Below are 12,456 nucleotides of genomic sequence, written 5' to 3' on the forward strand. Positions count from 1 at the left end.
TTTTTTTCCATTGCTCACAGTTTGCCTTGTGAATAGTTGTCAAAAGTTGTAGTTTTTTATTTTTTATATATTTTTTAATGAGGTCTTATAATTTTTAATGTATTTTTAGTCCTATAGTTTTTTAATGAATTATGTGATTTGTTTATTTAAGACTCTCTTTTGAGATATTCAGATGAAGAGTTCATTAGACTTAAAGAAAATGTTGTAAATTCGGGAGCTCAAAATTCCTTCCTCCACACTATTGGTTTATGAAAATGTTTGGATATTGCTTATTGTTGAAAACTGAAAATACTGTAACAAAATAATTTTTAAATGTGTGAATAGTACTGTGAGACCCAATTTTAATTTTTTTTTTAATTAAATAAAGTATTTGTGGGTCCCGTAAATAGTGCACATGACACTGAAAAACACACAACACAGCTGAAAACACTTTTCAGCCCTATCCAAACGTTCACCAAATATCTTTATATATACTACTAAATTATTACTCTATTCCCCAAAAGAAAATGACTTGAGAACGAGAGATGGATAAATACTTGCGGACTACATCGTTGAAGATAGCATCATCAGTTAAGGTGATGGCACATTATCTTCAATGCTCATATTCGTACTGTTTAGTTCCCCATCTAGACAAAGAATATAGGTTTAAATTATTTTGGTGATCATTTATTGAAGGGAATGGCATCCATGAATCTAATCTTATATTCGATTGCATCCAGTTTCCTATATCTATAATAAGCAATATTGATACCAAGACTTATCTCATTTTCAAGACTTTTTTAGATAATTCACCTCAATTTCAAGACTTCGAGTTAAGGTCTCTGAGTTCCAAACTATTATTTATGGACTATCTCACGTAATCCAAAATGAAAATTTATACCCAAATCAACTAGGGTCTCTATTTCTTCCTCAAAAAAAAAAAAAAAAAACTAGGGTCTCTATTTAATTTGAGAAGATGAGAGAATGATATTAGGGTGAGAAGAACACCACAAAATATATCGTTTTTCATTCTTGGGCTAATCCTTTCTCTCCATTTTACAGGTATTTGGATTGGATTGACCGTACAAAATTCATGCTTCAACAATTTTGTAGAAAAATGTTTTTTAACAATTAAAGTATAGCACAAAATGCCCACTACGACTGATTTTTGTTTGGCTTGACTTGTCAACCTGTAAAGCTATAATTATACCACATAAATATTAAGAACTATAAGAAGCATGACAGCTGAACTTTCTTTGGAGGAAGTTGGATGTTGAGTTCATAAGTGCCCAAGCTATCTTGAAATTAAAGTTAGACTACTCCCTTTTAGATTTGGGATAGACTTGGATTTACACCTGTGGGGACACAGTTTGGAGCCCAAGCCCGCACTTCATGAAATCTTGGTCCAAAAAAACCCAACACAATGAATTTTGTAGAGTATGGGTCAAAGAACTAGGTTTAAATAAGTTAAGCAGAGGCTTGCATGGGATTAAAGAACACACAGACAAGAACAAAAGCTATTATGATGAAATAACCTCCGGTCTGAGGAGACTTGGAATTTAATTTATGAATACAGATCACTACATTAGGGTTCTTTTGCATGCTACAGTATTCTCCCCTCTTTTTTCTTGTCCCTCCCTCGTCTGTATTCATAAATTAAATTCCAAGTCTCCTCGGACCGGAGGTTATTTCATCATAATAGCTTTTGTTCTTGTCTGTGTGTTCCTTAATCCCATGCAAGCCTCTGCTTAACTTATCTAAACCTAGTTCTTTGACCCATATTCTACAAAATTCATTGTGTTGGGTTTTTTTGGACCAAGACTTCATGAAGTGCGGGCTTGGGCTCCAAACTGTGTCCCCACAATTGGTGCCGTCTGTGGGGAGAACTTGGGTGTTAGTGAATGCGACGGTTGAGCATGACAGGATCAGGTCCACACCAGGATCAGGTCCACACCAAGAAAATCCACTCCCAAGTAGGCAGTCGCATATCTCAAAGGCGAAACAACTATCAGGTCATGCAGCGAGAGATAGCCGACCTGAAAAAGAAGTTGCGCCGTGCACAGTAAAAGTTGCCCCCACCACATTAAATATACTGCAGCTACTTTTCTGACCGCATTAATGTGGAGAAGACTCCTGAACAGTGTTATCCTGGCTACCGCAGCTCATAAAGGACTGAAAGGGGTGTCTGATGGGATGAGTGCCCAAGTGGGGGTTCAGATGATTAACAAGTGTAAAGCTCAGATGATGAGGAAGAGTCTATATAATGTAGAGAAGCCCACCATGAGGGAGGGACGAGAAAAAAGAGGGGAGAATACTGTAGCATGCAAAGAACCCTAATGTAGTGATCTGTATTCATAAATTAAATTCCAAGTCTCCTCAGATCGGAGGTTATTTCATCATAATAGCTTTTGTTCTTGTCTGTGTATTTCTTAATCCCATGCAAGCCTCTACTTAACTTATCTAAACCTAGTTCTTTGATCCATACTCTACAAAATTCATTGTGTTGGGTTTTTTTGGACCAAGACTTCATGAAGTGCGGGCTTGGGCTCCAAACTGTGTCCCCACAACACCTATAATAATTTTATTTACTCTTCTCCTTTTTCTTAATTACTTAAATTAAAAAAAATTAAAATTATAGAACCGATTGCTGATATAAATACAATTATACAAATAATCTAATTACATCCATGAAGTTAAGAGCCTTGTAGTTTTATTGGTTGACACATTTTGGTATGTCTGTGACATTCAGAGTTTAAATCTCCATTTTCATATTAATTATCGAATTATTAAAAAAAATTACATTTATGAAATTAATAATTTCATGTTTATAAAAAAAGGGTTAGACATGAGTCATGAGCGATGACCAGAACAAAACCTTGTAGGGCACCGCAGGCGATGAAATTAATGGATGGTCATGACAAAGTGATACCCTTTTGGACACAACACACTAACATAGGTCAAGCATGGAATCCCATTTTGAAAGACGTACACTCTGTAAGATGTGGTGCTTGAAGAATTCTTCTTCTTTCAGCTTGGTTGTAAGCCACCACCATCAACTTTGTAACAGTTTCAAATCCTCCATTATAAATTTTGTAAGATAATTCGTCTATATGCATAGAGCCACCACCTACCACTTTCTAAATTAAGCATTTTCACTCTTCCATAGTAGCCTTTTTTGTACCTTAACTCATAGAGCGCACCATTCACTTTGTATTAATTTTCCTATCTTCTTCCATTAGATTTTACACTAAATTATATTTTATCTAGAAATATTCGTCACTATCTTTTCGTTTCTCTCCATCAAAATATTTACTAAGATATGGGTAATTTGTTCTCAATCTCAATCGACCTGGGCAGTTGCTGCTTCAACTGCATGGCTTGGCATGCAAGCTATGCTAATCTGGAAAAAAATCTTAAGGAGCTGAGTAGTCAGTTGGAGAAATTGCTAGAGTTGAGGAATGATGTAAAACAACAAGTAGAAGTAGCTGAGGGACAACAAATGAAGCCAATGGAGCAAGTACAAGGGTGGCTTAAAAGAGTGGAAGAGTGTGAAAAAGAAGTTAATAAACTGATCAATATTGATGGGAATCAGGAGGTCCGTAAAGTACATGATGAAGGTCGCAATTGTAGGAATTGCAAGTCCAGCTACAAACTTGGGAAGATAGTCATTGGAAAGCTTCACAAAGTGAAGGACTTAATGAAAGAGGGAAACTTTGATGGTAAGGTAGCTCACAAAGTGCCATTACCTACTGAGAAAACTACAGCTTTGGAACCATCTTTGAATTCCGGACCAGCCTTAGGGAAGAACATAGGAGGCTAGCTTATTGCCTAATATGGATAGAAGGCTTGGGCAACACAATCAACATGATGTTGCTCAACAAACCAAGTGGGGTCCAAACTTATTGATAAGGTTTAAATAGGGAAGAAATAGTTTTCTAGTGATATATATACTGGTTATCAAGACAAGAAGAGCAAGTGGTGAGAAAGCTGAAGGCATATTTTATAGGGTCTAAAATAAAATAAGTTTGTTTATTGTGTGTTTGTTTCTCAAGAAAAAAAAAGAAAGTAATTGTTCTATATTATTTAAGAGTTTGTTGTGTGTACGTATAACTTACTTCACTATCCTTTAGAAGTTCATAGTTTTTTAGTAGAATTTGTGGTGTGCCGTTGAATTAAAATCCCATCCACCCTTTTGTGTGGGTGTGCGTATGTTTGTTTCTAAAAAAATAAAAATAAAAATAAAAGAAGCTTGAATTGTTGCTAAATAATAATGGAAGAGTAAATTACAAGGAAAAAAAAAAAAAACGAAGAAGAAAAATAAGAAAAAAAGTATTTTGGTGAATATATGAATAATGGAAATCTAATTTTCTTTAAAGGAGGAGATTGAAACCCTCTGCAGACAAGAGCCCCAAGAATTTCCTCCTTTTCACCTTCTCATGCATGTGTGCTAGATGCCTAGATCCATTTTGCTTTAACCTATATATGGAGGCAGGTCTCTAAGCCGAATCATGTAAAAATCTTGCTTCCAATATTTGCTTTCCTTTCTCTCTCTTTCAATTACTCAACAACTTAATTATTTAACAATACGAATTCTTTGTTAACAATGTGAGATTCATTTTTTTACTAAGACATTAACTCTACACTTAAGATTCATTAACCAAGTGAAACTCCCACTTTTTCCATTTAATTTTCCATCTTATTATATAATTAATTTATCAAAATTAAATTTTAATATTATAATATTCCAGTAGAGTAAATTTGTGGTTGCATGTGCTAGTCATGCTGTGTGTAAAAATTTTTCATAAATTTTGGCGTTAAAGTACAATATAGAAAGAAAAAGATGAGGAAAATCGGACCTATATAAATTGGAGCAATTATATATGGGAATGATTGGTAGGGTAAGAGATACTAAAATTTTTTAAGTCAATTATATTCTAAATCTATCTTATAATTTTAAAAGTTTGAAATTGTTACAAATTAATCTTTTATAATTATTAATTTCTCTAGTTTCACTTTCAACTTGAACCCTGAATTATGAAATCATCTCAATTTAAATATTTTGAATTTGATCTGAGGATTTGATTGAAGGTCTAAATCATTTCGTTTTCAAAATTTTAAGGTTCAGTATGAAACTAAAGAAATTCATAGTTTAATTTCAAACTTTTAATTCTCTAAAAAAAAAAAAAAAAAATCAAACTTTTTAAAACTATATGGATTAATTATTTGGAACCATCCCTAAAGTATATGATTTAAGTGTGTAATTTGCATCAAGATTATTTTCCTCTACTCTTTTCCCTACATACCACTTTCACATTGTGATGAGACAAACTAATTGGCTGGATGAGACAAAGCATGTAATTTTGTAGAGGCGACGCTCTGAATGTTATTCATCATCCCCAACAGAATTCGACTTCTTCTTTTCGTTGGTTTGTCGATGAGACCAAAATGATTTTGAATCCCTTTTTTGAATGGTTTGTAATTCATATATACGTGGCTAATTTGTTGCCCATAACTTAGCTAAATAGGCCCTTTTGAGTTGTCGGGTGGGAAACATACTCATCTCTTTTGTGCTTGATTTTGCCGTATGGAATAGGGACACTTGGTCTAATAAGTATAAAATATTGAAATGTCCCAAGGCCCCGAGTCATGCAATCAAGTTAGTGTCATATTCTTCTCAAAAAAAGAAAAGTAGTTAGTGTCATATTAGTTTTTCATGTTAAGGGATATTGTAATTCTATAGCTCATAAATTTGCTAAATATGCTGTTCATATCACAGATTTGTTGGTATGAATAGAAAATGTTCTTTTACACCTTAATGCTTCAATTCTAGCTGATGTTGGCTAAGTTTTATCATTAAAGTTTACAAAATTCTTCTAAGAAAAAAAAAAGCTAATATCACTTAATTAAATTTGGTTAGAATAGTAGGTGGTCCCCAAGATTGGTTTTCTTTTGAGGTGTGTGTCTGTGGATAGATAAAGATTAGTTTGATAAATCATGGAATAGGAAGATTGCTTAAATTGAGAGGACAATATAATAATATAGAAGATAGGTTTGCGTATATAGGAAAAAAACCGCAGTGTCCCAATTAAACTATAATCAAAGCAACAGGCACTTTGGAACCATATTTCATTATCAATGACAAGAGAGTGGCAAGACTCAGTGGTAGCACTCAACAAGGCTTGGCTTTAGAGTTATTGAAGGAAGAACCTAAAACTTCATGCAATGGTCATTGTATCGTCGACAGGTGTTGGGGAATAGAGGCAGGCTATAGGAGGTAAATTTATTTTGAGCCCAGAGCAAGCACATTGTATCATCGACAAGATCAATTCTAGGCATGGAATGTGAGAAAGCCTATCCAAATAGCCATTTGAACAATTCACAAACCTATGAAGCCACAGTTCCTGGTCGAAGTGATAGCCAATTGGGTGGCCTTTTTATGTCCCCTTTTAAACATGAGGGCTAAATTATTAAATGGGACACTTTACCTGGAATCTCTCTCTTTTTTCTTTTTCATTTTTTTTTCTCTCTCAAATTTGTCAATCAACCTATTCCTTTCAATGTTGTCCATTGTATCTAACTAATTGTGGTCAGCATTATTTTGGTTAGTACCCAGAACCCTGTGAAAGGGGATAATGTTTGCATTTTTCATTTTTGTAAACCACCCCCCCCCCCCCCCCATTTTTTTTTTTTTTTTAACCCTACATTTCGGCTCTAAATAATCAATGATGAAGTCAGAAATATGGCTTTTGAGGGGATCGAGTAAAAAATGAGATGATTAATAGTATTCTTTTTTCTTTGTATATATTTATTTATTTTATATGAATAGTACTATAAACATAACAAAATGTATAAATTAACTATTTATAATCTAATGTAATGTGTACTAAAAAAATATACATATTAAATTTCAACAAATAACTTGAACCAAGTTGACAAAATTTTTTGTTTCACAAAAAAAAAAAAAAGTTGACAAATTTTTTTTGATGTACTTATTAATTAGCTTATTTTTAGGTAACTATTTTTTATGAGAAAGGAGGAAAAAAATAATTTTCCCATTATTTTTTGAGATAATTTTCTAGATAACTATATATTTATTATAATTTTATAAATTTCAAATTAATTTAAGTAATTGGATATCACAACAAAGTATTATATCTCTATTAAAGACTATAAAGAAACTTAGGCTTTTTTATAAAAAAATTATATATTTTTATAACTTATATTATTTGTAGATATATAAAGATTTTAATTGGGATTTGGGGCCATAAATCTATATACTTAATAGTTTTTAAAATTTTTGGGACCACTCATATAAAATCATTATATTTTTTAGAATTTTTAAAAAATTTGGTGGAGGTGAATTTTTAACTTTTTAAAAGGAGGTGAAATCCAATTTGGATACAAGATCTAAAATTCGAATTGTCTACTTTGATACCATAACAAAGTTTTAGTTATTTCAAGAGTTTAAATTGTTAGAAAATGAAGAATTTAATCATTTAACAATTATTTTGATAGCAAACACCAATCCCGTGAATCATTAGCGATTACAGGTGGAATCCATATTATATATGATGAGTCAAATCTGAGTCTTTTTTACAAAAGTAAAAGAGTACTGAAGCTAGATTCTTTGTTTCACCATGTCCTACTAACTGATATTTCAAGAATTCAATACATAACATTGTATTGAGCATGATATATATTAATATATCTTCTACATATCCAATAATTGCCACTCATCATTAGGGCCATACTTACTTAACATAATTTATTCACAGAAAAAAAAAAGAATCTTTTTAAATTTCTATTGCAACTTTTTTCTCAATGCCCCCATTGCAATCTGACCCTCACAGTGTGTAAAGAATCCAAGTCGGCATGCAGCAAGGAGAACAGAACTTGTTTCTGAAAGTGCCCATATCATCTCTCCACTTGTATTTCTTGGTGCCCAAAGGCTATGATAACAACAAATATTAATAAATTTAAAGAAAAAGTGAAGCTTTGTACTAATTATTAATGATTTGATCGATTTTCCATATAATGTTTTGTATAAGACAATAGAAGTTTAAGCATGCATATATAAAAATACAAATAGAGATGCAGATAGCCGTCCACATATGATAATACTACAAAAAGTAGATTCATGTACCTTAATGAGGAGATCTAAAATAAATCTCATCATTATATGCTCATTGCTACTATTCTAAATTCTGAATATAACGACACATTGTCTTAACTAAATATGTATTTCATAAACTAGTATATATATATATATATATATATATATTGTTCATAACAAAAAGTTTACTTGAGGTTGTGATTTGAGAAATGGGGTTAAATTTTATAATATCAAAGGTGGAAAGCATTTTACCTAACTAGTTTTAGGAAACCCTCTTAGCAAATAAGTCCTAGGGAACCACCGACCTTTAATCCTCTAGTATTTAAGTATTTTTTTACGCCTTTTTGACCTTCTGAAAGATCAAATTAGATTAGGGCCGTGTTTTTTTAAAGCACATATACTTGCAAGATACTAAAAAGTTTTCTTTCTACACATTTGATTAGAATTAAACTTATGTTAAGTCACTTTATGATAATTGTCTTTTACTATCATGTTAAAATATCAAATGTTTATTTTTGGAAAAAGTTTAGCTTCAAATGGTTTTTATTTTTATTTTTTTATGTAAATAGGAATTTTTATCATTAGATTAGAATATTAATTGATTTTTTTTTTTTGTATAAAAAAGGTTCAAAGTTTAAAACCCTAGATTTTTTATTAGACAACAATTGATTTTTGTCCTTTATTTTTGATGTAAGCATGATTTTATGGTAAATTTCTTATTTGACAATAATAGACTTTATTAATTAAGTTAATAAAATTCACCTCAAAACTTAATCTTTGACTTAAGTGTGTTCACATGAGCATTCAAGAGTACACTATGATCTTACACTTCTATTAACACGACAGATTCCTCACTTTTTACATAAAATTTCCATACCCATTTACTTTGTTAGTGAGTGAGTTACAAATAAGTGCTGGTACATCTTTATTTTTTATTCAAATGTTGTTGGGATTTCTGCAATATTCTTTTGCAATCAAGAATTGTGATCTCATCAGCACTATACTCGTCAAATCACAGATCTTCAGGTTAAATCATGGAAATTATTGATGACATTTCAAGTTGTGGCTTTTGGGTCACAAGGGACAATCAAATATTTCAGAGTTCAGAGCTAGTTGAGAAGTGCAAATGTGAAAGACCCAACCTTATTCAATTGGTGTCCGTCCTTGTATTTCAGTCACGTTTGTCTGTAGCTACACTGAAATGATTCAATGTACTGTGTCCATGCTGATTACTGAATTCAATAATGGAAGCTAATAGTAAACCTTTCGGAGTTTCCTGCTGATACTGGCACTCAATAATTGAACTAAACAGTAAAATATTTCAGAGAGGGCTAGGTGTGTATCCTATTCCTACCACATCTTTAAACAAATGAACCCTAAAGTGTGCCCCAGAAAGAGATAAGAGAGACCATGAACTGAGTGCCACATATAGAAAAAGTTGAAGGATTTAAAGCGTGATTTGTTTCTTCTCTTTGGTTATGATCTTGACTGGGTTTACTTGATTTCTTATTCCAATGCAGCAAAGAACAACAAATTCATGTTGCATATTGATCTTGAAACAATACAATTACTTGCCAAATGATATACTTGGATATATGTATGCATCTTGGTGCAATAAATTAAACTAGTAGGAACAAAGTTTATAATCTTTTAGAGAGTACACCCTATATGCCATGAACACCTTAGTGTTACTAGGGTTTTGGTCACAATTTATTCTTTTATGTATCTCTTATGTATCCGAAAAGGAACATGTTTTTCTAGATGCTCTTTTAGAGTGATAGAGAATTTCAAAATTCAAATAAAAAACCACGATATACATGTCATATTTCGTATTTAAAGAGATATGTAACATATACATATGAGTATTAATGTATGAATGTGACTGGGACAGGTTTCAAGTTTCAACTTAAGCTGAACAGTGTCTGATAATTATTATAAAGGCAGTGTCATAGTCATCCTTCTTTTCTTGTAGCCCCATTTATTGCTATTGTCTTTTGCTTTCCGTTCCTCCTCACTGAAAAATGCTCTTTGCCTCCCTTTTTTTCTCTTATTATCACCTTTTGTCAATGTATTTGCAAGTCTCTCTTTCTATCTGAACTGCAACTAAACTAGGGTTTTCCTCCTTTGAACACAAACCCAACAAAGGAATTTTAATCTCTCCCAATGGCTGCAGCAACATCTTTTTCCTTGGGAATATCAAAGAATAGATCTTGAAAGAGTTTACACAGACAGCAGGAAAAAAAAAGGTAATAGTATTCTTTCTGACCACAGAAATCAACACAAAAAGGTAAGTACATAACTACATATAGGTGCAGCCTCTCTATTATTATTTTTCTTATAATTAATTTTCCTTTCTTTTAAAATAGAATGTTGCTTGAATTTTTGGGTTATAGAAGTTGATCCAGGGTTTTGGTTTATGGAATTTGATAGGTAGAGAGTTCTTACAAAAGGAAAAGGTTGAAATTACATGACTGAGTTCCTATGCTCTATTGGCTTATATTAAAAGATAGAAAATGAAACCCAAGAGAGAGAAGGGATATTCACATGTGGTAGCTAGGTGGTGTAAACTAATTGCCATGAAATCCAGGAATTTAAATCTGTGGTGGTGGTTAAAGTGAAGGAGGTACAAGCACATAGAGAGAGAAAGAGAGAGAGATTCAAAGGACAAGCATATTGTATGAATTTAGGAACTGTTGACCAAATTCAGGAGAATCCTAACACAGGAAACCATCCTTGTCTTCATGTGTCATATTAATTACTTTTTTTTTGTTTGTCAGAAAAATAAAAATAAAAAGCGAGAGAGAGAGAGAGAGAGAGAGGGGGGGGGGGGGGGGCTGTTTATCAACATTCAAGATGTAATGTTCATAAAGTAGTAGTAGTACTCATGTTCAAGAAAAACAGCTTAGCAGGCAAAAAGTAAAATAACTTTGAAAGTAAGATAGCAGTAGATTTTTAGGTACCTATATATATAGACAAGTGGTAGCGTGGTACTAACCCTAGTTCTGTTGTCCCAGAAAATCACCAAGTTAAATTCAGGAAAAAGGAAAAGGTATTGTCATGTTCAACCGTGTCAGAATATAAATTCTTAAGGAAAATTCTTAATTTACATGAAAAGTGAAAGTGTTATTCCTTAAAAGGAAATTACAAAAATAAAATAAAAAACAACAAGATGAAAACTTATATATGGCTTCCAATTTCAAGTGAATTTGCAATAAACTGCTTGATGGATCAGATGGGTGATTTTTTGCTGCAGGTGAAATATTTATATGGCCTCTTCTTCTAGCTACTCCAATTCTCCCTGTGCTGCCTGTAAGTTTTTAAGAAGAAAATGCATGCCAGATTGCATTTTTGCACCATATTTTCCACCTGAAGAGCCACAAAAATTTGCCAATGTTCACAAAATATTTGGTGCAAGCAATGTTAGTAAGCTTCTCAATGAAGTCGCTCCTCATCAGAGAGAGGATGCTGTAAACTCTCTGGCCTATGAAGCCGAGGCACGGATAAAAGATCCAGTATATGGTTGTGTTGGAGCCATCTCAGTCCTTCAAAGGCAAGTCATTAGGCTCCAGAAGGAATTGGATGCCACAAATGCAGACTTGATCCGTTATGCATGCAATGCCAATGAAATGCCTACATCATCCCAGTTTGGAAGAAGGAATATGAGCCATGGAGGAGGCTCTTTTGGTCAAAACTCTGGTATGTATTATCATTATTCTCCATGGAATAATGAGCCTAGTGAGGACAGCAATGAGAGAGGGGGAGAAGGTAACATGTAATGTAAGATGGATTGTGTCATTCTTATGTACCTATGACTATCTTAGGACATCTATTTAAGTTTTCCTATTGAAAAGGGAACATGGTATGCTAGGTTGTGAAACCCCTCTACACAGAATATGGGGTACGACTACTGAATGCTACTAAACTTTTCATAATTGAGAAATTAGCAACTTATCATAGTCAAGTTTTTGGTGTAGCATATGGGAAGATTTCTATGTAAAGCTCTTGGTGTAATCTATGCTTGGTTGATTTTGTACATTGCTTGAGTATTATTTGGAGCATGTACATTGGAATTTTCTGTTTCTTTTTTGCCTATCTTTCCAAGTGATATGTTATGACTCAAGTCCAGTAATCAGCTTGCCTATCAATCAACTCTCCCATACCCCATATAAGTAAAAATTTTGTGCATTGGGTACACCTTTTTTTTTTTTTTTTTTTTTTTTTTATAAATATTTTATATGTGTAGTTTCTCTCGAATATGTTCCAACCTTTTCTTTAGCTCAGTTATAGCTGTCCTTTGGATTCAGAAGATTATATTATCACTTCTTTTAATAAACAAAACAATTCTGAAGACCCAAGTTATATAT

At 32.7% G+C, this 12,456-nt stretch overlaps 1 protein-coding gene across 2 annotated transcripts; it reads left to right on the forward strand.

The window, feature by feature from the left end:
• The first annotated feature begins 10,050 nt into the window (after positions 1-10,050).
• Positions 10,051-12,213, forward strand: LOC115978263 (LOB domain-containing protein 25). 2 transcript variants are annotated; one of them, XM_031100286.1, is made up of 2 exons: positions 10,051-10,379; positions 11,346-12,213. In XM_031100286.1, exon 2 carries the CDS (start codon positions 11,359-11,361, stop codon positions 11,866-11,868), a length of 510 nt encoding a protein of 169 aa, XP_030956146.1. In that variant the 5' UTR covers positions 10,051-10,379; positions 11,346-11,358; the 3' UTR covers positions 11,869-12,213. The 2 variants fall into 2 exon arrangements, with proteins under 2 accessions (XP_030956146.1, XP_030956147.1); XM_031100287.1 differs by having other exon boundaries at positions 10,051-10,338.
• Positions 12,214-12,456: the final 243 nt, after the last annotated feature.

Source organism: Quercus lobata, chromosome 2 (assembly GCF_001633185.2).
Source record: "Quercus lobata isolate SW786 chromosome 2, ValleyOak3.0 Primary Assembly, whole genome shotgun sequence".
Taxonomy (NCBI): Eukaryota; Viridiplantae; Streptophyta; class Magnoliopsida; order Fagales; family Fagaceae; genus Quercus; species Quercus lobata.

Bases quoted from the DNA above. Each gene is read 5' to 3' on its own strand.
- LOC115978263 (XM_031100286.1), top strand. From the start codon at position 11,359: ATGGCCTCTTCTTCTAGCTACTCCAATTCTCCCTGTGCTGCCTGTAAG.